This window comes from Geotrypetes seraphini, chromosome 4 (assembly GCF_902459505.1).
Source record: "Geotrypetes seraphini chromosome 4, aGeoSer1.1, whole genome shotgun sequence".
Lineage (NCBI taxonomy): Eukaryota > Metazoa > Chordata > Amphibia > Gymnophiona > Dermophiidae > Geotrypetes > Geotrypetes seraphini.
The window spans coordinates 59,121,745-59,148,835 of record NC_047087.1 but is presented as its reverse complement, the minus strand read 5'-3'; the positions used below and the strand labels follow the sequence as shown (position 1 = coordinate 59,148,835).

General features: G+C 43.3%; 1 protein-coding gene across 2 annotated transcripts in view; it reads left to right on the top strand.

Annotated features, from left to right (window-relative positions):
- The window catches only part of RPGRIP1L (RPGRIP1 like), a 326,668-nt gene that overhangs the window by 189,576 nt on the left and 110,001 nt on the right, over positions 1 to 27,091 (top strand). For both annotated transcript variants that reach the window (XM_033943001.1, XM_033943003.1), the window contains 3 exons: positions 355 to 807; positions 11,065 to 11,216; positions 24,468 to 24,834. In XM_033943001.1, coding sequence (XP_033798892.1) covers positions 355 to 807; positions 11,065 to 11,216; positions 24,468 to 24,834 — 972 coding nt within the window. The remainder of the gene's footprint in view (positions 1 to 354; positions 808 to 11,064; positions 11,217 to 24,467; positions 24,835 to 27,091) is intronic.

Sequence of the window (27,091 nt, the reverse complement as noted above, 5' to 3'; positions counted from 1 at the left end):
TTGAGTTGGGTGGACATTATGGTAATATTGTAAAGTGTATGTTAACTGTTGATGGAATATTCAGATGTTCACATTTTATTACTGTGACTTGCTTGGAACTTTGTGGTTAAGCAGGATATAAATATGGAAAGTAAATTAAATTTATTGTAAGTCACATATATTTTTATATGCGATTATAAATATTTTAAATAAACAAATTTATAAACTTGGCCAAATTGAATTTAAATTGAATTCCTTTCCTAATAACAGATTTTGTCAAGATACCAAATTTATAGTTCATTGGCTAATTCTGCATAGTTTATAAAAATATTCTTGAATTAATTTTCAATGTTTTTAAACTTTCATATTTTGTAGCTCAGCTGAAGGATATTGCCTATGGTACTAAGCAATACAAATTCAAACCAGAAATCACAGCAGATGATCACGTTGATGAATTTGATAAAACTATTCACTTGGAACGAGGAGAGAATCTATTTGAGATCCACATCAATAAAGTGTTATTTTCCTCTGGAGCTGTACAAAACTTTGGCGATCAAGAGCCTGCAACATTCTGCACTTATGCATTCTATGACTTTGAGCTCCAGACTACTCCAATAATTCTTGGTCTTCAACCAGCATACAATTTTACATCCCAATATTTGGTACGGGTAGATGACTTTTTTTTGCAGTATATGCAGAAGAATACCATCAGCCTTGAAGTTCATCAGGCACATGGCACAGATTATAAAACTATTGCTGCATGCCAACTGAAATTCCATGAAATTCTAGAGAAGAATGGTAAGATCTTCTGCACAGCCCTTCTGATTGGTAAGTTTAAAGGAATATGCTTCATAATACCATACAACTTCATCAAAATATTTGTTTTGGAGGAAGTACAGTAGGGATGACAAAAGGACAAGAACTGAGGAGACCTGGTTCTCAATAAAACTAGCACTACAAAATGACTTTTATAACTTATTTTTACATCACAACTGTTCACTTCTATAGTTTTGGGTTGTTTTTTTTTACTGAAGTCTTTGGGCTCCTTTTACAAAGCTGTGATAGCGGTTTTAGCGCATGCAGAATTGCCGATTGCGCTAAACACGCGCTACACGGCTAGAATTAACGCCAGCTCAATGCTGGCATTAGCGTCTAGCGCGTGCGGCAATTTAGTGCGCACTAAGTGCGCGCTAAAACCACTATCACAGCTTTGTAAAAGGAGACCTTTATTTTTACTTTAGTTTCTGATAACAATATTATAGAATTTCTGTTTCTACCTTTCTTGTTTGATTTACTGTTTCAAAGTTGAAAATTAAATGTGCATTATTATCTAACAGAGTAGTGGTTAGAGCAGGCCTGCACAACTCAAAAATGATCCCAGGCCGAAACAAAGTCGGAAAATGTAGCGAGGACCGCAGGCTGCTTCATGGAGAAACTTTGGTGGATCTGTGGAGCCAGCCTGTCGTGTGCCACCATTCTTTGACTCGGGGTCCATTCCGCTGGGAGTTCCCTTACCTGATGACCTTGTCAGGGGTTTAATCATAGACTTTATGCGTCCTGAATGAAAATCTCCCAGGTTTCAAGGCACATGCTGTATTTCTTGCCCCCGGTTATGTGGAGAGGATCAATGGGGGTGGAGGTTTCAGTCGGTGTTCGGCTGACTGACAGTCCGAAGATCTTCAAGTCTGGTCAATTTGGAGCTATTTTGAGGCGGAAAATCATTTTCTCCATTCAGCTGCTGTGTGAAAAAGCTGACAGGCAAGGCACTTCAGAGACTGTGAGTAAACCTCCATGATTTTCTATGGGAACTTCAGGAGTGGTTTGTAAAATGGGTTAAACCTCTTTTCACAGTTTCTGAGGGTAGAGTTCAGGTCCTCCACAGACCCCAAAGTCGCTACTTTTATTTTCAGATTTTGTTTATTTTTGCTGTTTTTAGCACAAATTTGCTGTCGGGCCATCTTAGATTTTAATTGATCTTTTTTCAAAGTTTTATTTCTGCCTCAAAACCCCTTGATTTGATTAAAAATCATTTGGGAAGGACTCCCCAGCCCCTAATCTATCGAATTTGTGCCTTGGTTGCATCAGATATGCGACCGTATTCCTCGTGTCACAGTGCAATGGGGGAGGGGGCAGGCGCTTCAGACTTCACCTCCTTCAAGTCCTCCAGGCCACAGTTTTGAGGAAATATCTCGTCCAGAGGCCATTCTGGGGTTAGGTGCCAAACACCTGTCAGTGTTCTCCCCAGGACCTTTTAGTAAACTTCACTCTGGGGCTCTAACGTGTGCATGCTGGCTTCCCTTCTCTTCCCTCCCCTCCACGGGATGCAACTTCCGGTTTCAGAGAGAAGAGAAGGGAAGCCGGCACGCACACGATAGAGCCCTGGAGGGAAGCTTACAACTTACTGCTTTTACTTGCTTCAGGCCTTCCTCGCTGCCGGGTCCTGCCTTTGCAGAAACAGAAAGTAGGCAGGACCCGGCAACAAGGAAGGCCCGAAGCAAGTAAAAGCAGCAAGTTGTAAGCTTCCCTCCATCGCTGACCTATAGGTCAGCAATGGAGGGAAGCTTACAACTTGCTTAGCGACTCTACCAACAGGTTTGTGAGCTGGGAGGAATGGGAAGAGAAATGCTGCTGCTCCACCGAATAGGGGAGGGGAGGGGCAAGATAAATATTCTGCTGCTGCACCCATTTTGGGGGGAAGGGAAGAGAAATATTGCTGCTGCAGCTGCACCCAATTTTTTGGGGGGAGGGGGAATAGAAAAGCTGGTGTACCCAATTGGGGGAGGTAGAGAAAAGCTGCTGCTGCACCCAATTGGGGAGGGGGGAGGGGAAAAGAAGTGTTGATGCTGATGCACCCAATTGGGGAGGGGGAGGGGAAGAGAAGTGCTGCAGCAGCACCCAGTTGGAGAGGGGGAGGGGGATGAGAAGTGCTGCTGCAGCAGCACCCAATTGGGGAGAGAGAGGGGAGAAGGAAGACCAGGGAAGGGAGAGAAGAGGCAAGAGACACCAAGACTATGGGATGGAGAGAAAGGAAAGGAGCTACCAGACCATGGAGGGGAGGAGAGATGTCAGCGCATATGGGGGGAGTGGGGAGGAGGGAGATGCCAGGGCATGGGGGGAGAGAAGGGAAGAGATAGAGATGCCAGACCATGGGGTGGAGTGGGAAGGAAGGAAGGAAAGGAGAAGAGAGAGATGCCAGAGCATAGGGGAGGGAGTGAAGCTGAAATGAATCATGTACAAAGGAGAGAAAGGGCACATGATATACAGTTTATTGAAGGGACATAGAAAGAGGGAAGATGCATATGGAACAGAGAAAGTGCGGACACTGGATGGAAAGGGCAGAGAGGGTGGACAGTGGATGCAAGGGGTAGAGAGAGGGTGGACAGTAGATGGAAGGAGTAGAGAGAGAGAGGGCAGAAGCTAGGTGGAAGCTTTGGTTGTTTTCGTGCGTTTCCATTTTTTTAAAGGAGTCCTTTTTTTTATGGCTTCCTTCATCTCTTTAGTAAGCCATGCCGGTTCTCCTTTGCCTGTAGTTTTCCTTTCTTTGGAAATCCGCGGAATGTAGAGTTTTTGTGCTTCCGTGATGGTATTTTTCAGTAGGACCATGCCTGATCTACCGTTTTAATTTTGTCCATCTTTTTCTTGAGCCGTTGTTTCACCATGGCTCTCATGCTATCGTATCTTGCCTTTTTAAAGTTTAAAGTCGTGGTTAAGGTTTTGGTACGTTTCCCTTTCCCGATGTCAAGTTTAAAGTTGATCATGTTGTGATCGCTCGTCCCCAACGGGACCGTGACTTCTACTTCTTTTGTACTTCTTGTACACATGGATTTTGTTAAATTAATGGTAATACTGCAAATCTACTGGCTTGCATAGTGGCGGGGCAATTAACCCAAGTTCAGGCCAGGCTGCTCTTTCCAGCTCTCTTAGGCTATGTTTTAAGTATGATCTACTGGCTTCTGCTTTTCAACAGTTTTGCATGCCTTAAGGTAGATTCCACCATGACGCAGGAAACATGGCGCATGTACCTCCCTGGTGTTGGAGGAGGAGTGTTTAAGGACTACCAGAATCTCACAGTGGATATATTTTTTTTAAATGGAAGTGGCTTCTTCAGGTTTCAAGGCGGTAGCAGCCCCCTTTGTGGCACATGCCTGTCACATGAAATTATGCAGGGTGTCCTCTATGAAAGTGGATGTCTGTCCCCAGCTAATGCTGGATGGTGTGGATTATGTGGTATGACCGCTTAAGCGGTGTCTATATGCCAGCCTCTTTAGATCTGATCTTGGGCTGGGGACGCTGCAATAATTTAAAGTGACAGTCCATGGATGAGATCACCCAAATGTGAGAATAAATGCCTACTGTCCTCAGAGAACACCTGCTACAGGTAAGTAACTTTGCTGTAAGGGCTTTAAAGTGACTGGGTAAGAAACTGGTTGAATGGAAGGCAATAAATGAATTTGATTGTGATGATTTTTAATTGTAAGATTACTGTATTTGGGGGTAATATTGATTATTTTGGGGTGGGTTCTTTGGCTGTAGAGATAACATAGTAAATGATAGCAGATAAAGACATGAATGGACCATCCGGTTTGCCTAATAGTCACACTCATTATACAGTATTTTCATGATTAAATTGTCTTTTCTTTAATATTTCTGGACAATAGACCATATAAGTCCACCCGGTACTGTCTTTAGGTTCCACTGCTGAAGTTGCCATTGAAGCCCACTCCAGCCTATCTTAATCATCCTGTCACTGGAGCTTTTATCAAAGCCCTCTCCTACATCCTAAACCAAATCATCATATATGGGGAACAGACAGTGTAGGATTGCCCAGAACCGGCCTTAGTTTGTTTTATACCATTCATTTTCTAATTAGAGATCCTCCCACGCTTTTTTGAATTCTGTCACCAGTTTCATCTCCACCATCTCCCTTGGGAGGGCATTCCAGGCATTTGCCACCCTTTCCATGAAAAAGAATTTCCTAATATTACTCCAAAGTCTTCCACCCTGCAACTTCAATTCATGCCCTCTTGTTTTAACATTTTCCTTTCTCTGGAAAAGATTTGTTTCTGTATTAATACCTTTCAAGTATTTAAACATCTGTATCATATCTCCCCTGTCCCTCATCTCTAGAGTATTGTATGATAGAAATGTTTTTAGAATTGTAAATTGGTCTAACACCTCGGTATCGAACGGTATATCAATTATTAAAATCAAATCAAACATAAAGGCTTTCTGGTAAAGTTTGCATCTTTGCAGTTATCTTTTGCTCATTTCTTATCTGAAGAAGAAGAAATTGCCTTTGAAAGCTAGTCAAAAGATTTATTAAGGTATCATCTTATCTTCTTTTTTGTTTTATTTTATTTCTATTTATTATTTGATCAGTAGTTGGTGTCTCTCATACTGCAGAGTTGAGGTAGCTCTCTTGGAGGAATTTTTCTCTCCTGCCCCAGGGAAAAACATAACTATGTTAATCTCTTTTCAGGCTGATTTAGTATTCACATGTGGGGCCTCTTTAACAAAAGATTTGAAAAGATTGCCTTTTACAAAGCTGTGGTAGCAATGCTGCCGCAGTAAATGCATCAAAAGCCCATTCAATTCCAGTGAGCTTCAGTGCATTTAATTTGGCAGCATTGTTACCACAGCTTTGTAAAAGGACCCCCCTAGGTCTTTATGTAAAACAGTTTTTTTGTGCATGACATGCATGGGTATCCTGGTCTATAAATTATTGCTGCCTCGTTTGTGCTTCAAGAACAGCACTACAGGTTGCACAGAATTCTGTCATCCGCACATTATTTAGGTTATCAATATCTGATCACGTATCAGAGTTTTATATTAAGTTGTATTGGCTTGAGGTAGAGTACAGAGTAGAGGTCTGCACGGGAACGGGGATCGCGGGGGTCCCGCGGGTGTCCCCCCCCCCCGGCCCACGGGACTCCCACGGGAATGCCCCCCTGACCCACGGGACTCCCACGGGGACGCCCCCTGGCCCATGGGACTCCCACGGGGATGAAAACAGCCTACCTAAATTCTGGCGATGCAGGCATGCAGCTTACAAGTCCGGCGTAGTGGCAGGAAATAGCCATGCTGAGCAGTGAGCTCAGCACGTACACAGATTGGTCTGGTGGCACGGAGGGGCGGGGCCGCTAGACCAATCAGCAAGCAAGGCTTTCATCTGTGTACGTGCTGAGCTCACTGCTCAGCATGGCTATTTCCTGCCGCTACGCCGGACTTGTAAGCTGCATGCCTGCATCGCCAGAATTTAGGTAGGCTGTTTTCATCCCCGTGGGAGTCTCATGCTCTATGGCTCTAAGTCTTCTTACTCTGGGGCACCAGACCTCTCTCATACAAAGGCCGAGAATGCAGAGTTGGTTCCATTATCGGTAGGGGATGCCTTGATAGGCTTACTGCTCAGCCACTGGAAACCCAGGTTCGGTCCTGTTCTGGGTGGAGGACACTTGTGGGGTGGGGTGGGGAGGGGGGCTAATTTGCGCCATTGTGCAGGCTCACCACTTTGCCTCTGCCAGCAAAAGCACAGTCTGTCCCATTCTAGGGGGAGAAAACCTAGCAGGGACCAGGCTGCACCACAATACTGGCTTCTAGAAAGCACAATGGACTGGGAGGGGTCTAGCAGTGTGTGGCACCATTTGGACCCATGTAGACTTGCATGGCCATTCAGATGCTGACCTGAGGTCCCTTTCCATCCAGCATCTGCCCCTCCCCCTCTTTCCATCCAGCATCTGCCCCTCTGTCTGCTGCTTCTGCCCAGCATCTGATCTGTCTCCTCTCTTCCTCCTTTCTGCCCCCTCTGTCATACCATCCATCATCCACCCTTCTTTCTCCCCCTTCCATCCAGCATCTGCCCATCTTTCCCCCCTTTCAGCCCAGCATCTGCTTCATTTCTCTTTCTCCCCCTTCTATTCAGTGTCTGCTCCATCTTTCTCTTTCCACCCTTCCATCCGTATCCTCCCCTTCTCCTCCTTTCCATTCAATGTCTTCCTCCCCTCTCCTTTTCTTTACATCCATCATCTGTCTTTTTCTCTCTCCCCAGGCATTCCAGCTTGTCTTATCTTTCCCCTTTCATCCAGTGTGTCTGATAACTCCCCATTTCTATCTACAGTCTGTCTCCTCTCACCTCCTACATCCAGTATCTACCCCCTCCCACCTGACACCTCAGCCGCCGCCAGACTGATACAAAACCTTCCCTCCGATGTCAGCTCTGACTTCGGGGGAAGACTTCTGGGTCAGCTACATATGGCTTGCTGCAGGCTGCCTCCAACCCCTGCTGTTATCTGGACTCGAATGAAGTGGTGGAAGGGAGTGCATTTTTGGACACAGAAGTCATGAACTGGGGAGAGAGGAAGGGAGGGAAAGAGATGCTGAGGTGGGGGAGGGAATAGAAAGAGAGAATTGGGTGAGGGTGTGTCAATGAGCAGGAAAGAGAGATGGTTGTGTATACATGGCAAATGGAAGAAAGAGGAGAATTTTTGGTCGTAGGGAGGAAGGTACAGAATATGATAGGGAAGAAAAAGATGAGAGTGAGAAATGTGGCAAGGGAACAATGGGACAGATTGAAAGGGATGCAAGAGGGAGGAATATTGGACAGTGGTGAAGGGAATGGAGGGAGAGATGTGGCATAGTACTGGAGAGGGATGATAGAAGGAGAAATGTTGGGCATGGGGCTGGTGGGCAGGCACGAAAGATGAAAAAGAGATAAATGCTGGACCATGGTAGGGGGAACCAATGGACAGCAACAGAAGAATTTACAGAAAATGGGAAAGTGGAAAAAAGAAACTGGGACCAACTTTATGGAAAAATAAGTCTCCAGACAACAAAGGTAAAAAACGGAATTTATTGACTAAAATATGTTAGCTTTGGGAAATGTATATGGCAGATGTCTTTGTTTTGTGTTCAAAAGAAAAGGAAATGCATTTCTGGTTTTATTTCTACAGTGTTGAAGTACTTGTTGACCCTTGCTGTGACTGGTGGGGATCCCCAAGCACCGCCAGCAGAGAACCTCCTCTAGAGATGGCCAGAACTCCCCTCCACCAAGCGCAGCAGTCGCTGGCAGCATCCATGAGCCACTGAGGTGCCAGCATCTGTGACTCAGGGACGCTACTGCTGCCTGCCAAGCTTGGCAAAAGGGACCCCCGGTCAACTGCAAAGGAAGTCCTCAGCTGACAGTTTGTGGGTTCTCATCAGCTGAGTATTTATATTTTATATTTACATTAGAGGTTCTGGTAGAAACCCATTTACAAAGTATGTATTCTTCCCAATTAATATTTCCAAATTAATAAAGTCTCTGCTTATTTGTAAATGGGTCTCTACCAGAGCCTTTAATTCAGTAGCATAATTAAATAAAATAACTATTTCTGAAGTTTATAGGGAAGGGTGGTGACGGAGGGAATTCCTCCTGGGGACGGGTGGGGACGGAGGGGATTCCTCGCGGGGACGGGTGGGGACGGAGGGGATTCCTCGTGGGGACGGGTGGGGATGGAGGGATTCCTCACGGGGACGGGTGGGATTCTTCACCGGGACGGGTGGGATTTCTGTCCCCGCGCAACTCTCTAGTATAGAGTGAGGTATAAATTGTTGGTGCTAATCTATTTAACAATATATAGATTGTCATCGCGGTACCTGTTGGAGGTAATCACATACCAGACTTCATTCTTAAAGTTATGTTCTGCTGGTAACAGTGATTTGGCAATACCATCTAGAAAGGAGTTGCGGTTGCAAACCATGAGGGCTGCGACATTTTCATGTGCGGGCCCAGTAGAGTGGAATAAACTCCTGGGTTACATACATCAGCAAAGGAATCTCAAGTTTGTTGAAACATCATCTATTTTGTCAGATGAAATATGGGTGCAAAGAGAGAAGACAACATAGTATTACAATTTGAATGTATAAATGATACATAATTTACATACATAATGGTATAAAACAAATATGGCATGTGGGCGATTATTGTATGTGAGGGTCGGATGGATTGTTTTTGTTGTGTATTTTATGTAGGACAAGGCAGTTAAGGCAAGTTCGTGCTTGCATGTATGTGTTTTGTAGTGTGTGTGGTTTTTTATTATGTATGTGTTTTTAGAACCCGCTTTGTATAAAGCGGGATATAAATAAAACCATGAGAAGGTATTGTGCCTTTTTTTCTCTCTCTGATCACAAAATTTGTAAGGATTTCTGTTTTGTTTAAAATATTTTATTCATTTTAGGCAGCTTTTCTTGCACCGAAAGTTAAAAAAGGGGTCTGTTTTTTCTTTCAGTAAAAATACAATTTAATTTAATAGCAAACTTGTATTCTGCTTGCTTGTATTCTATATTTTATAAAATTTTTAGCATCCCAAGCAGCCTTTATCTTTTGTGCACACCTAAAAAAAAGATAATCTGAAATCATTTTTTATTTTAATAGTAAAGCATTCCAGATACCAGGTATTACCCCCCCAAAAAGCCCTAGATCCCATCTTCACCATCTTTAAGTCCATCTGTCCAAGAAAAACAACATTTCTATATTGAATAGATCTCAATGACCCTTGTTGTCAATATCACTCCATCTTCTCCATCAAATAGTTAGGACCAAGTCCTTAAAATACCTTAAATACCAAACATAATAACTTGAATTTGATATGCAATTTAGGTGGAAGCTAATGTGGGGATATTAAAAATTGAGTAGATATATCCCACCTAGTAGAAACATAGAAATATAGAATATGACGGCAGAAAAGGTCTGGCGTCCCAACAAGTCTGCCCAATCAAGATCCCTCCCACCCTCGAGAAAGTATCCTCTATTATACCTCTGTAGCGACCCCATCTGCTTATCCCATCACCTCTTGAAGTCTAACGTGCTACTGGCCTCGACTACCTGACATGGAAGACCATTCCATCTATCAATCACTTTCTCGGTAAAGAAGTATTTCCTGGTGTCCCCATGAAATCTTCCTCCCCTAAGTTTTAGCGGATGTCCTTTTGTCACCGTGGGACCCATAAGAGTAAAGATTTCCTCCTCCTCGATGCGACCCATTATGTATTTGAAGGTTTCTATCATGTCCCCCCTTTCTCTACGCTCCTCGAGTGAGTATAAGCGCAGCCTGCTCAGACGATCTTCATATGGAAGATTTTTGAGTCCTGAGACCATCCTTGAGGCCGTTCTCTGAACCGACTCAATTCTCTTCACATCCTTTTGGTAGTGTGGCCTCCAAAACTGGACGCAGTACTCCAGGTGCGGTCTCACCATGGATCTGTATAACGGCATTATAACTTTGGGCTTTCGGCTGATAAAGCTTCTTCTGATGCAGCCAAGCATTTGTCTAGCCTTTGCTGAGGCTTTCTCCACCTGATTTGCAGCCTTCATGTCTTCACGGATGATTACTCCCAAGTCCCTTTCTGCTTCAGTTCTTGTTAATTTTTCTCCATTTAAGGTGTATGTAGTGTAAGGATTCCCACTACCAAGATGCATCACCTCACATTTTTTGGCATTCAAATTTAGTTGCCAAGTACAGGTCAATTGTTCTAGTAAAAGTAGGTCTTGCTCCATAGTGTTTTGCATGGTTGTGCAGTTAGGTTCTGTTGCCCGGCTAACAACGTTACACAGTTTAGCGTCGTTGGCAAATAACCTAATTTTGCCTCGAAGTCCTTGAGTCAGATCTCTTATAAAAATGTTAAATAGCATTGGTCCCAAGACCGAGCCCTGCGGTACTCCACTGGTTACTCTTAACGTTTCTGAGAGAGTACCGTTTACCATCACCCTTTGAAGTCTGCCGCTGAGCCAATCTTCTACCCATGCAGTCAGCGTTTCTCCTAGTCCCATCGCGTTCATCTTGTTCAATAACTTGCAGTGTGGAACACTATCAAAAGCTTTACTGAAGTCAAAGTACACGATGTCAAGGGACTCTCCCCGTCCAGTTTTTTTGTTACCCAGTCAAAGAACCCTATCAGGTTGAATTGACAGGAACTACCCTTCGTGAAGCCATGTTGGTGGGGGTCCCTTAATTTTTCCTCATCCAGAAACGTGTCTAATTTCTGCAAAGATTTTGCACAAGAGTTATATAAAAAACATGGTAATAATTTACTCATGTTCTTGTTTTGTAGGTATTGGAGGTGATGTCCAGAATTTTGGCACTGTGGAATACTGGATCAAATTGCGAGTTCCTATGTCTCAAGCTATTAGACTGTACAAAGAGCGGGCAAAGGCACTGGGATACATAGCATCCAATCTCAAGGAACCAGAACCGATGCAACTGGTAATCTACAACTAATTTTTATAGTTTAGTGTTGAATGAAATTGAGGGAATTTTGTAATTTTAGTATTAGACTATTTGCTTGTTATAAACGATAAAAAGAACCATGGTGGTAAGTTGATATAATACCATTCCTGAGTGTGTTCTAGTTATATGTAACTCCCATAGATTTATAGCCATAAAGATGCATGTCCTCTGTCATTTAGGAATTGATCATTTTTAGTTTTCAGCACAGTTTTTGCTTTTGCTATAGAGAATGGCATGGGGAAAATATTTGTCACACTACTCCAAACTATCTTAGGATAGGGACACAAATAATCACCATTTACCTCAAAATGCGCCCTAAATAGAACATTCAAGGGTCTTATGGGACACTGCAAGGCCACCCACAAATCACACATACACCCACAGTCTGAAAAAAGAAGACAGAAAAAAAGGGGAGAAAAAGCCTCAGTTAAGCTTCATATGGCTAAAAAAGCTTCACTTATGTGTCTTCACTATATCAAAAACAGTGGTGAAAAAATGAGGCACAGTAGCAGCCCCCCAAATAACACCTCACATCTAGCACGCCAAAATCTCACATACAAACATTGTGTGAAAAAAGATTGCTCATCCAGATATCATCTCCTTAGTCTCTGACCAATGGGAGGCACCTGAAGGCTCTCTAAGGGTGTAAATGCTGTGTCTAGACTTATCTTCTGGAGACGGTGTGGCTTACTGGTAGAGCTGTTGCCTCTGCACTATTTAAACCTACTCTCTCTTTTCTTTCAACCAGTTCTTAATCCATAATAGGACATTACCTCCTATCCTGGTTGGTGGATAGGAAACAGAAAATGGGGGAAAATGGACAATACTCGGACTGGAAAAGCATCACAAGTGGAGTGTCGCAGGGTTCGGTGCTTGAACCCGTGCTCTTCAACATATTTATAAATGACCTAGAAATTGGTACAATGAGTGAGGTGATTAAATTTGCAGATGATACGAAGTTATTCAGAGTAGTGAAGACGCAGGAGGATTGCAACGTGACATAAACACGATCGAGAAATGGGCCGCGACATGGCAAATGAGATTTAATGTGGATAAGTGTAAGGTGATGCATGTCGGTAATAAAAACGTATACACGAATACAGGATGTCCGGTGCGATACTTGGAGAGTCCCCCCAGAAAAGAGATTTGGGAGTACTGGTCGACAAGTCAATGAAGCCGTCCATGCAATGCGCGGCAGTGGCAAAAAGAGCAAACAGAATGCTGGGAATGATTAAGAAAGGGATCATGAACAGATTGGAGAAGGTTATCATGCCGCTGAACCGGGCCATGGTATGCCCTCACCTGGAATACTGCGTCCAGCACTGGTCGCCGTACATGAAGAAGGACGCGGTACTACTCGAAAGGGTCCAGAGAAGAGCAACTAAAATGGTTAAGGGGCTGCAGGAGTTGCCGTACAGTGAGAGATTAGAGAAACTGGGCCGCTTCTCCCTTGAAAAGACTAGACTGAGAGGGGACATGATAGAAACATTCAAGATAATGAAGGGAGTAGACTTAGTAGATAGAGACAGGTTGTTCACCCTCTCCAAGGTAGAGAGAACAAAAGGGCACTCTCTAAAGTTAAAAGGGGATAGATTCCGCACAAACGTAAGGAAGTTCTTCTTCACCCAGAGAGTGGTGGAAAACTGGAGCACTCTTCCGGAGGCTGTTAAAGGGGAAAACACCCTCCAGGGATTCAAGACAAAGTTAGACAAGTTCCTGCTGAACCAGAACGGACGCAGGTAAAGCTAGAACACTGGTCTTTGACCAAAGGGCCGCTGCGTGAGCAGACTGCTGGGCATGATGAACCACTGGTCTGACCCAGCAGGGGCAATTCTTATGGTCTTATCCCATGACTCTCCAATTTCCTCAGAAGTCTTTCATGAGTTACTTTGTCAAATGCCTTTTGAAAATCCAAATACACAATATCAACCAGTTCACCTTTATACACATGTTCATTCACCCCTTCAAAGAAATGCAATAGCTTGGTGAGGCACGATTTCCCTTGACTAAATTCATGTTTGCTTTCTCTCTTTAATCCATGCTTATGTATAGGTTTTGTCATTTTGCCCTTTATAATAGTCTCTACCATTTTGCCCGACACCAACATCAGACTCACCAATCTATAATTTCCTGGATCACCTCTAGAACCCTTTTAAAAAATTGGTTTCACATTAACCACCCTCCATTCCATTCTTCAGGTACTATGCTGGATTTTAAAGAAAAATTACAAATTACTAACAATAGCTCTGCAAGTTAATTTTTCAATTCTATTAGCACTCTGGGATTGTATATCATCCAGTCCAGGCGATTTGCTACTGTTCAGTTTGTTAAATTGACCCATTACAACTTCCAGAGTTACAGAGATTTGTATTAGTTTCTGTGATTCATCAGAATTGAATACCGGTACCGGTAACTCCCCCACATCTTCCTCAATGAAGACCAAAGCAAAGAATTCATTTAATCTCTCTGTATGGCCTTGCTTTCTCTGAGAGCCCCTTTTATCCCTCTGTCATCTAGCGATCCAACCGATTCTCTTCCCGGCTTCTTGCTTGTAATATACCTAAAAAAACTTTTACTGTGTGTTCTCGCTTCCAGCGCAATCTTGTTTTCAAGGTCTCTCTTTTCCTTCCTTATTAGCATCTTGCATTTGACTTCCCATTCCTTGTGTTGTTTAAAATTATTTTCAGTCGGATCCTTCTTCTACTTTCTGAAGGATACTCTTTTAGCTCTAATAGCTTCCTTCCCCTCACTCTTTAACCGTGCCAGTTGCTGTTTATTCTTCCTTCCTCCTTTTTTAATGCATGGAATATATCTAGTCTAGGCATCAAGGATGGTATTTTTGAATAACATCTATGCCTGAAGTAAATTTTTGACCTTTGCAACTGCTCCTCTAAATTTCTTCTTTACCATTCTTCTCATAATAGTCTCTTTTTTAAAGTTAAATGCTGTTGTACTGGATTTCCTATGTCAACTTATTCCAGGGATTATATCAAATCTGATCATGTTATGGTCACTGTTATCAAGCGACCCCAGCACCAATACCTCCTGTAGCAATTCATGCACTCCACTAAAGTCTAGAATTGCCTCTTGTCGGTTCCTGAACCAGCTGCTCCATAAAACAGTCCTTGATTTCATCAAGGAATGTTATCTCCCTAACATGCTCTGATGTTAAATTTACCCAGGCCATATCAGAGTACTTGAAATCACCCATTATTATTGTGTTACCCAGTTTTTTAACCTCCCTAATGTCTGATAACATTTCAGCATCTGTCCATTCATCCTGGTCAGGCCTTCGGTAGTACACTCTTATCACTATCCTTTTCCCCTTTATACATGGAATTTTTACCCTTAAGGATTTCAAAGTGTGTTACGGTTCCTGTAGAATTTTTAGTCTATTTGATGCCCCTTGGAGCCATGTGGAGGCGCGAGGAGAGTTAAGCTCCTCATCCCCACAAACAACAACCAGTCTGATGTCACTAACAAAATATCAACCAATATTGAAAGAATCTAAAATTGGGTAACAAACTAAAATTAAAGCAAACCAAAATCTTATTCTTCCACATAACCCAACAGACAGCACCGACAAGCATCACTCTCCGAATGGGCCACACCCTCACAGTCGATAAACCTCCAAAATCCTAGGCTGCATTCATGACTCCACACTAACCATGGAAGCCCAAATCTCTAATATTCAGAAAAAGTCCCTCTTCACCATGAGGCAACTACGACTCATCAGGCCGTACTTTCATCAACGTCACTTTGCTCTGATTGTACAGTCGAAGATCCTAACACAGCTGGACTACTGTAACTCTGCCTACATGGGTATCAACAGCACACTGACTCACAAAATGCAACTCATACAAAACACAGCTGTAAGACTAATTTTCATCCTGAAAAAATACGACTCGATATCAGTCTTCATCAGGCAACTACACTGGCTACCCATCCCATCACAAATAAAATTTAAAACTTCATGCATCATACACCAAATAATTCACGGAAACTCAGCGGCAACACTCATCCAACTCTTCTCAAAAGCATGGTCTACCTCCCACAGAACCCTTAACAGGATACTACTGAACCTCCCTTCAACAAAGAATCTCCAATACAAGTGAATCTTTCACTCTATGCTCACCTTCCTTGGAGTGAAAACCTTGAATGACTTTGCTGAAATGACCAGAACAGAACCCAACTACACCACATTCCGGAAAATCTGAAAACCAGTCTCTTTGATACTTAAACTTCTCAGATCTTCCCTTGCCCGAGTTTCCCCTTTTCTCCTTCCCTACTCTCTTCACTCCCGTCTCTTCTCTTTGTAAGTCGCCTTGAGCCTGCTTAAGTATGTGCGATGCAGAAATAGAAGATTAGATTAGTTAAGAACAGATCTTCTCTTTTTCGGTTGAACATCATGAAAATGGGTAAGCGGAAGGCTAAATTACATAATATTCAGACTTTTTCCCCTAAGCTATTGGGTCCTATGGACAAACATAACTTCAACAGTAAGCAGCACACATCAACTGTCTGCTTCCTCTCCAGAGTCTGACCTGCCTTTAGCCCAGGAGGTATATCTACCCCTCCTCCTCAACCCTTAGTCTCCCAGCTCAAGACTGAATTGGTTTATGAAGATTCAGGGGCCTCGAAATCCTTAGAAAGAGAGCCAAATGATTGTGTTTTTGGAAAACCAGGTGTTATAAATTTACGTTTTGCTTCAGCTGGTTCCCTTTTTAGAAACAAAATATTACCCCTGGAAAGAACATGGACAAAAACACAGACATTTCTTTAAGAGTTATATGGTCAGTAGTTACCTGTACTGAGTCCATGTTTAAAAATAACTGTGTCACAAGTGTGCTCCTTTTTAAAGGTTACTGCAGAGAAAATTGGAAAAGAGGAAAGTCTTTTGTTTCCTACTGGACTGTCTGCTATTAAGGACAGTCTTTAACTTCATAGAGAATTGGAAATGATGGAAAATTTAGCTAAAGCTAAAAACCTTGAGGTTCTTAAATTTTCCTATTTCTTGTCCCCAGATCTTTTTCTAAGACAGTATTTTTCGGAGGTTTTGAAATTTCCAGATTCAAAAGGTATACATATTTCAAGATTATTTTACTTTCCAACAAATGTGATTCAGTTGGCTGGGACAGACAGGAATGCTGATACACATAAGGTGCTCCTAAAAGTTGCGACATAATTGCATTTTTGGGAAGATTCTCAAGATAATAAGAGCAATATTACTTGTAACTTTTGTGGCTGAAACTGCTAAGAGTTTGGTTATGAAAGCTTATTTTCAGAAAAAGGATTCTCCCTTTTATAGTCGAAAATTAATTTTTTTTCCAGTGGCTCATTCAACCCAAATGAGGCTTAAGGTCTTTTTGGACTTAAAATTGAGCCTTCTAGCCATGGATGGTACTTATTTGAAATTTCCATGTAAATATTAAGTCACTTTTGCTGGGAAAAGTTATATATTTTTTTGAACCAGATCAATTGGAAGGATTTATTACTCATAAAAGTGTAGTGATTTCAGACTAAAGTTTAGATGTTTGCTTTATTATGCTTTACAGTAAGGAAGGAGGTGTTGGTGGAAATATAATGTATTAGCACAATTAAAATTTTTAATCCTTAATTTTCCTAAGAATAATTGCCTCACACTTATCTCTGTTCCCTCCCAATAATGTGGGCTGTTGGATACGGGTATTTTTTTATTGATTTAATTTCCATCCTTTGATTGTGGGGGGGAGGGGTTCCTTTTTTCACATATTATAGTGAATCTTGAATCTTAAAAACAAAAATTGCTACAGTATCAGTATAAAGACTGAATCGAATAGACTAAAATCTATAGAGGACACAAAACACACCTTGGAGTCCTTATGGAAAGAAATTCTATGTGTAAACCCATGAAAACCCAACCCATGAAAAGGGGCATGCGTTAGACATCATCAGCTTCATTGACCTCACCGAACACAAAACTTTAATCAGCGACACTCGCTGGGACCCCGTCCCTTGGTCCGACCACTTCCTAGGGGCTTTCTGCCTCCCCATTTTCATGTCCCACCTCGAACCCCCTTCCCGTTCCCCCAATACTATCACCTTCCGAAAGAAAATTGCGAGCGACCTGTTCTGGGCCAAACTTCTTAACCTACTCACCACTACCCCCAACCCTTCAAGCCCTGAATCCAACTGGCACAATTGGATCACCCTTTCTGAGACCACCTACCACTCCCTCGCTCCCCTATCCACAAAAACTGTCTCCTACTCCCGCAAGGCCCCCTGGTACCTTCCCTACCATAAGAACATAAGCATAAGAACATAAGCGTTGCCTCTGCCGGGTCAGACCAGGGGTCCATCGTGCCCGGCAGTCCGCTCCCGCGGCGGCCCCCCAGGTCCATGACCTGAAAGTGTTCCCTACCTAACCTTAAATATCCATACCCTATTCGCTCAATGTCCTGTAAGGTAAACCTCTATCTGTACCCTGTTATCCCCTTTGCTTCCAGGAAATCATCCAGTCCCTTTTTGAACCCCAGAATTGTACTCTGTCCTATCACCTCTCCGGGAAGCGCGTTCCAGGTGTCCACCACCCTCTGAGTGAAGAAGAACCTCCTTGCATTCGTTATGAATCTGTCTCCTCTCAGTTTTTCTGAATGACCTCTTGTTTTGGTTGTCCCTGCTAGTCTAAAGAATCTGTCCCTCTCCACCTTCTCTACGCCTTTCATGATTTTATAAGTTTCTATCATGTCCCCTCTCAGTCTCCGCTTCTCCAGGGTAAAGAGCCCCAGCCTGTCCAACCGTTCGGCATATGAAAGGTTCTCCATACCCTTTATCATCCTCGTTGCCCTCCTCTGGACCCTCTCCAGTATTGCCATGTCCTTCTTGAGGTACGGCGACCAGTATTGGACGCAGTATTCCAGATGTGGGCGCACCATTGCTCGGTACAGTGGCAGGATAACTTCTTTTGTTCTGGTAGTGATACCTTTTTTGATAATGCCCAACATTCTGTTCGCTTTTTTTGAGGCCGCTGCACATTGTGCCGCCTGCTTCATTGTGTTATCCACCAATACCCCCAGATCTTTTTCTTGGCTGCTTTCCCCGAGTACCCTCCCTCCCATCGTATAGCTGTACATGGAGTTCCCCTTCCCTATGTGCAAGACCTTACATTTCTCCACATTGAAGCTCATCTGCCATTTATTTGCCCACTCACTCAGTTTGTTCAGGTCGCTCTGCAGTTCTTTGCATTCCTCAACAGTTCTGGCCCTGCTGGAGAGTTTTGTGTCATCCGCAAACTTGATAACTTCGCACTTTGTCCCTGTTTCTAGATCATTAATAAATATATTGAACAGCAATGGTCCCAGCACTGACCCTTGCGGAACACCACTTGTGACCCCTATCCAGTCAGAGTAGTGCCCCTTTACTCCTACCCTCTGTTTCCTGTCCGCCAGCCAATTTTTGATCCATCTGTACACGTTCCCTTCCACCCCGTGACTCCACAGTTTCTTCAGTAAGCGTTCATGGGGCACCTTGTCGAAGGCTTTTTGGAAATCTAGATATATAATGTCTACTGGGTCACCACAGACAACTAAAGCAGCAATGTCGATCACTGGAACGAAAATGGAAAAAATCCAATTCCCCCACGGACAGACAATCCTGGAGGGCCTCCATTAGGTTCTATAACACCGAATTAAAAAAATCAAGGAAGAACTACTACGGCAACAAAATCTCATGCTCCAACAACCAAAGCAACACTCTGTTCAACATCTGGCGTTCCATATCCTCCAAACACGATTCCTCCCCACTCCCCTCTTCTCCATCCGCGAACGATCTAGCAAAATTTTTCAATGAGAAAGTGTCTACCTTACGAAGCTCCTTCCCCCCCACACCCGATTACAACTCTCTGATGCCCACTACCTCCAACCCCAATTTAACCGAGGTGAACCATATCCCAGCCGACAGATCCTGGACCGCCTTCGAGCCTGTTTCCGACTCTCAGGTCTCTAAGCTCTGCCTCAAGTTAAAAGCCTGCAACTGCTCCTTGGATCCTTTCCCCTCCTACCTATATGAGAACATTCCAGCACAGGCCATCTCATATCTCACCAAAATCTTAAACTCCGCCCTGCTCTCAGGCCTGTTTTCTACAGAAATGGGACACATCTCCCTGTCCCCACTTCTGAAAAAAGCTGATCTCGACCCCTCCATCCCTTCCAGCTATCGCCCAATAGCTAATATCCCTCTCCTGACCAAAATGCTGGAATCCGTCATAGCCACCCAACTCTCATCCTATCTCGAGAGATTCTCCATTCTCCTACCCTACCAACATGGATTTAGACCCAACTACAGCACTGAATCCCTTCTAGCCTCTCTAATCTCAAAGGTCCAACAACTTCACTCCTGCAACAAATTTGCTGTCCTTCTCCAATTTGACCTCTCCGCAGCTTTCGACATTGTCCACCATGACATACTAATCCTCCAACTTTCTGAAATTGGCATAAATTCCACGGTCTTAGATTGGTTCTCAAAATTCTTACGGTCCCGTTCCTACCTCGTTAACATGAAGGGTTCCTCATCCTCCCCTTGGAAACCGATCTGCGGAGTCCCGCAGGGCTCACCTTTATCCCCGATTCTTTTCAATGTCTATATGTCCTCCCTGAAACTCCTCCAACTTTCCACCTCGGAGACACTTTACACCTACGCCGACGACATCCTCGTCCTTATTGAGACCGACTCTAACCTCACCAACCTCTCGGTTAACATCTCATCCTGTATAACAAGTCTACAATCCTGGGCCCTCACTGTTCAAATGAAACTAAATGAGGCCAAAACAAAACTACTTTGGCTCGGCCCGAAACTGGATCAGCTACCCTCCCACATCCCACTTTCCTCTGGCACCAATCTGCAGCTTGAGCACTCTAGCAAAGTTCTGGGAATCATCATCGACTCCACACTGTCCTTTAACGACCACATCAACTCCCTAGTAAAAAAATGCTTTTTCAATCTCCATATGCTAAGAAAAGTTAGATCCTGCTTCCACCAACAACATTTCGCCGTCCTTGTCCAATCCATCATTCTATCCCGACTCGATTACTGCAACTCCATCTTTCTAAGCCTAACAAAGAAACATCTTCTCAGACTTCAGCGGATTCAGAACACCGCAGCTAAATTAATCTTCGCAAAAGGCAAATTTGACCACGTCTCCCCGCTTCTGTCTAAGCTTCACTGGCTCCCAGTCTTCCTCAGGGTTCGCTACAAATGCGCTTGTCTTACCTTCAAATCTCTTCACGGCATCCTTCCTCCCCTCTTCCCACTATCTTGGCTCTCGAGCACTCACTCCACCAGATCCACTCAGAAATTCAAACTATCCTTCCCTTCTCTAATTGGCATCTCCCATACAGGAAAACATGGTACATCCCTCCTCTTCAGGATCACTGAGCTGTGGAACAGCTTTACGGCCCATCTTCGGAGTTCGACCTCCCTCCAACACTTCAGAAAACATCTGAAAACCTGGCTTTTCACCAAAATGTAACCACTCCCTCCCTCTCCATTATTCTATGTACCTCCTCCATCCTTGTTCACCTTACCTCTCCCTCCTTCCATTGTAGTTCCTCCTCTTTATTTTTAATCCCTGTAAACCGTGTCGAGCTCCACTTCCGTGGAGATGACGCGGTATATAAACTTAACATAGTAACATAGTAGATGACGGCAGATAAAGACCCGAATGGTCCATCCAGTCTGCCCAACCTGATTCAATTTAAAAATATTTTTTTTTTTTTTTTTTTCTTCTTAGCTATTTCTGGGCGAGAATCCAAAGCTTTACCCGGTACTGTGCTTGGGTTCCAACTGCCGAAATCTCTGTTAAGACTTACTCCAGCCCATCTACACCCTCCCAGCCATTGAAGCCCTCCCCTGCCCATCCTCCTCCAAACGGCCATACACAGACACAGACCGTACAAGTCTGCCCAGTAACTGGCCTAGTTCAATCTTTAATATTATTTTCTGATTCTAAATCTTCTGTGTTCATCCCACGCTTCTTTGAACTCAGTCACAGTTTTACTCTCCACCACCTCTCCCGGGAGCGCATTCCAGGCATCCACCACCCTCTCCGTAAAGTAGAATTTCCTAACATTGCCCCTGAATCTACCACCCCTCAACCTCAAATTATGTCCTCTGGTTTTACCATTTTCCTTTCTCTGGAAAAGATTTTGTTCTACGTTAATACCCTTTAAGTATTTGAACGTCTGAATCATATCTCCCCTGTCTCTCCTTTCCTCTAGGGTATACATATTCAGGGCTTCCAGTCTCTCCTCATATGTCTTCTGGTGCAAGCCTCCTATCATTTTTGTCGCCCTCCTCTGGACCGCCTCAAGTCTTCTTACGTCTTTCGCCAGATACGGTCTCCAAAACTGAACACAATACTCCAAGTGGGGCCTCACCAATGACCTGTACAGGGGCATCAACACCTTCTTTCTTCTACTGACTACGCCTCTCTTTATACAGCCCAGAATCCTTCTGGCAGCAGCCACTGCCTTGTCACACTGTTTTTTCGCCTTTAGATCTTCGGACACTATCACCCCGAGGTCCCTCTCCCCGTCCGTGCATATCAGCTTCTCTCCTCCCAGCATATACGGTTCCTTCCTATTATTAATCCCCAAATGCATTACTCTGCATTTCTTTGCATTGAATTTTAGTTGCCAGGCATTAGACCATTCCTCTAACTTTTGCAGATCCTTTTTCATATTTTCCACTCCCTCTTCGGTGTCTACTCTGTTACAAATCTTGGTATCATCTGCAAAAAGGCACACTTTTCCTTCTAACCCTTCAGCAATGTCACTTACATACATATTGAACAGGATTGGCCCCAGCACCGAACCCTGAGGGACTCCACTAGTCACCTTTCCTTCCTTCGAGCGACTTCCATTAACCACCACCCTCTGGCGTCTGTCCGACAGCCAGTTTCTGACCCAGTTCACCACTTTGGGTCCTAACTTTAGCCCTTCAAGTTTGTTCAACAGCCTCCTATGAGGAACTGTATCAAAGGCTTTGCTGAAATCCAAATAAATTACATCTAGCATATGTCCTCGATCCAGCTCTCTGGTCACCCAATCAAAAAATTCAATCAGGTTCGTTTGGCACGATTTACCTTTTGTAAAGCCATGTTGCCTCGGATCCTGTAACCCATTAGATTCAAGGAAATACACTATCCTTTCTTTCAGCAACACTTCCATTATTTTTCCAACAACTGAAGTGAGGCTCACCGGCCTGTAGTTTCCTGCTTCATCCTGTGACCACTTTTATGAATAGGGACCACATCCGCTCTCCTCCAATCCCCAGGAATCACTCCCGTCTCCAGAGATTTGTTGAACAAGTCTTTAATAGGACTCGCCAGAACCTCTCTGAGTTCCCTTAGTATCCTGGGATGGATCCCGTCTGGTCCCATCGCTTTGTCCACCTTCAGTTTTTCAAGTTGCTCATAAACACCCTCCTCCGTGAACGGCGCAGAATCTACTCCATTTTCTCGTGTAACTTTGCCGGACAGTCTCGGTCCTTCTCCAGGATTTTTTTCTGTGAACACAGAACAGAAGTATTTGTTTAGCACATTTGCTTTCTCCTCATCACTCTCCACATATTTGTTCCCAGCATCTTTTAGCCTAGCAATTCCATTTTTTATCTTCCTCCTTTCACTAATATATCTGAAAAAATTTTTATCTCCCTTTTTTACATTTTTAGCCATTTGTTCTTCCGCCTGTGCCTTCGCCAAACGTATCTCTCTCTTGGCTTCTTTCAGTTTCACCCTGTAGTCCTTTCTGCTCTCCTCTTCTTGGTTTTTTTTATATTTCATGAACGCCAACTCTTTCGCCTTTATTTTCTCAGCCACTAGGTTGGAGAACCATATCGGCTTCCTTTTTCTTTTGTTTTTATTGATTTTCTTCACATAAAGGTCCGTAGCCATTTTTATCGCTCCTTTCAGCTTAGACCACTGTCTTTCCACTTCTCTTATGTCCTCCCATCCTAACAGCTCTTTCTTCAGGTACTTTCCCATTAAACTTAAGGTTTAGTTTAGTTTAGTTTAGTTTAGTAAAGAGGAAAAGGATAGTGAAAGGAATGTACTACCATCCACCTATCCAGGATGAATAGACAGATGCAGAAATATCATCAGAAATTTGAGAGGCTAATAAACTGGATAACAAAACAGTAATGATTTGAATTATCCCAATATTGACTGGGTAAATGTAACATTAGGGCATGCTAGGGAGATAGAATTCCTTGATAAAATCAAGAACTGCTTTATGGAGCAGCTGGTTCAGGAATCAACAAGAGAGGAAACAATTCTAGACCTAGTCCTTAGTGGAGTGCTGAGAAAAATCCATTGGCTTGTGGTCCATCATAGGATACAGTTCAAGTGTGCATGTGTAGCTTTCAAACTCCTTTATGGAATATTTAACTCTTTGATTCCCCTTAGTGGGAATTCCTTTAGATCCTGCTATTCAAGAATTACAACAATTCACAAACTAGCATTTCCTTCTCTGAAAGGTATTAAATGCACTGGGAAGCTTAGTAAATCTTTTACTTATAAATTGGTGAGAATTTGGAATGGACTTCCAAATTCTCTATGACTGGTAGATAAATTATTTCAGTTTCAAAAAAGTTTAAAAACCTTGTTGTTTTCACAATAGTTAATTTGATTTTATCTGTCGTATAGTAATTTTAAGCAATTCAACAGACTTTTTTCTAACTTTTTCCATCCATCTAATCTAACCAATTTCTGTTTCTATCCCACAGTTTTTACTTGTTATGTTTCATTTTTTACTAACTAAACCAAGTCAAGCTCCGTAGGGAGTGGATTCGGTATATAAAATGAAGATTGGTACAGGAGGCAATGGTGTTGGGGCCATGTGACCCCTCTAAATTAGAGTAGGCTTGTTAACATTTTTGGATAACAATAATCTTAACATTATCAGACTTGATATAATCTCTAGAGTAAGGGCACACAGGAAATCCAATACATTAGCATTTAATTTTCAAAAAGGAGACTATAATAAAAAGAGAATGGTTAAAAAAAGAAAACTAAGAGGAACAGCTACAAAGGTCAAAAATTTGCATCAGCTTTAGATACTGATACTGATATGCTCTTATATTCCACGACAACCTTTTTAATTTAGAGTGGATATGGCAATAATTTTACAATTACATAATTGGTTACCACAATATTAATTTCCTTAACGTCTATTGTCTCAATTAAATCATCAGGAACTCAGAACTGCCCAAGAGAGCACTCCAGTTCTAATGGATGGAAATTTAAATGAACTGCACATTACAATAAAAGGCTGCAATAATCTACAAATCCTAGGAAGCCATCTACAGCCAAACCCTTATGCTGTGTACAGATTCTTTGATTTTGCTGATCATGATACACTTATCATTGCTAGCAGCAATAATCCACAGTTTGATGACCACATGTGCTTCCCGGTACCAATGAATGCAGACCTGGACCAATACTTAAAATCAGAATCACTGTGTTTTTATGTTTTTGATGATGGAGAAACAAAAGAAGGTGTTTATATTGGAAAAACCAATGTGCCACTTATCTCTTTAGCTCATGACAAATGCATTTCAGGTAAGCCTAGGGCCTTCTAATTATTAATAACTTATATTCATAGTATCTAACATTTATATGTAAATTATATGGAAGTTAGTGTTTCAAGCCATTTATGCTGCCAAATATCTATTAGCCTAGGTAAATTGGCTTGGCTGAAAATTGGTGCATTCCTAAACCTTTGGGTAGTCAATCTATTTCCATGAGAATTAGTGTAGAGAGCCTCATTAGAATTTTTTTCTGTCTCCCATCTCTCTGGGCTGTGCTCCATTTCCTCAGTTTATCTCTCTACACGTGACATGGTAGGAGCCTGTTTCTTCTGTTTGTGTTTATTTCTGCTTTTATTTTTGGATTGTTTTTTTCTAGCCAATCATGAAGCTTTTCAGTGCTACAGAGGCTTCCAGTTCTAGGACATCTCTGGCTGTGAGAGAGCTCAGACTGAGGCGAGAAGTCTGCAGCCAAGGGGCAGCCTGTTTGTCAGAGCAACTACTTGATCGGCCTGCACTGTTTAGGAGCTCAGGGGACATTATCTTGGGAGCAAGGCTCGCCCAAGGTTCTGTTCACAGAGGGCTTGAGCATTGGATGAGTGGTGATTTTCTCCATGACTCACTTCCCCCAATCAACACGCAAGATCTAGTGGGGGATGAGGTCTCAGACCGGTCGTGAGGTCTGAGAGGCAATTCGAAGAAACAGGCAGTCTGATTTCCAGGCTTGTTTGAGGCAGAAAATCTCCCAGAAAGCTAACTGCAACTTCAGCACAAGCACTGGATGAGTGGTGATTTTCTCCATGACTCACTCCCCCCAATCAACACGCAAGATCTAGTGGGGGATGAGGTCTCAGACCGGTCGTGAGGTCTGAGAGGCAATTTGAAGAAACAAGCAGTCTGATTTCCAGGCTTGTTTGAGGCAGAAAGTGTTCCAGAAAACTAACTGCAACTTCAGCACAAGCAGCTCTCAGCAGCTGCATGGCACAGTGAGTACAAGGCTGGCAGCCTCAGAACTGAAATCGGGGGGGGGGGGGTTCTACTAAAGTGGTTTTATGGGGGTTTTGGGCAGACTCATTTTACTTTCCTCCCACCTCCCCCGCATAACTTTAAAATCCCTAATGGTCTAGCAGTGGGCCGGAACAGGAGGGATCCCTTCCACCTCCTGTTCTGGCCAACTATGACTTCTTTTACCTCTCTCCCACCTCCCCTGCAAACCTTTAAAATACCCAGTGGTCCAGTGGTGAACCGGAGCAGGAGCAGCCTTCCCACACTGTCCAGTAAAGTGCTGCTAGTGAATGGCTCCCATAGGTTCTCGCAAAAGCCAGTCATTAGCGGCTCTCTACAGGGCAGGAGTGTGGGAAGGCTATTCCTGCTCCGGTACACCATTGGACCATCAGGGATTTTAAAGTTATGCAGGGGAAGGCAGTAGGAAAATAAAAGAAATCACCAGCCAGAACAGGAGGCAGGAGGGATCTCTCCTGTCCTGGACCACCGGGGATTTTAAAGTTACGTGGAGGAGGCGGGATGGAGGTTAAAGTTTTTCAAGTCGGCTGGGACAGGAGGCGGGAGTGATTCCTCCTGTTCCAGTCCACTGCTAGCCCACCAAGATTTACGGCAGGCCCAGAAGGGGTGGGAAGGTGCTACCCGAAAATAAGCTGACCCCCTTTTTTGAGCTAGTATTTTAGCCCCCAAATCTCAGTTTATATTCAAGTACATATGGTATTCAGGAGGGGTACAAGCACGAATTCTTTCATCCCCTTCTGGACTTTTTTGTGGATTCTCCACTAGAGAAAGCAGTCAGAGCGACTGCAGAGGCTACTAGATCTAGCGGCCATTGAAGCCATACTAAATGAAGAATCAGGCTCAGGCAGATAATCCATATACTTCATAATACCCAAAAGAGACTCAGAAGATTGGAGGCCATTTCTCAACTTCAAGACAGTCAACGTGGCCCTCAAGATATCCTGTTTCCGCATGGAGATGGTGTGGTCAGTCATTGCTTCAGTGGTACCAGAGTAATTTCTTGCCTTATTGGATGACAGAGGCCTATCTGTACATTCCCATATTTATAGAGTACTGGAAATTCTTGCATTTCCATGTTATAGAATAGCACTTCCAGTTTGTAGCCTTGCTGTTTGGGATGGCCACAGCGCCTCGCACCTTCAACAAGATGATGGCGGTAATAGCAGCACATCTCTGCAAAGCGGGAATTCTGGTGCATCTGTATCTGGACAATTGGCTGATAAGATCCCCATCCTGGAGTAGGACAGCAGTGGAAAAGGTGATTCAGC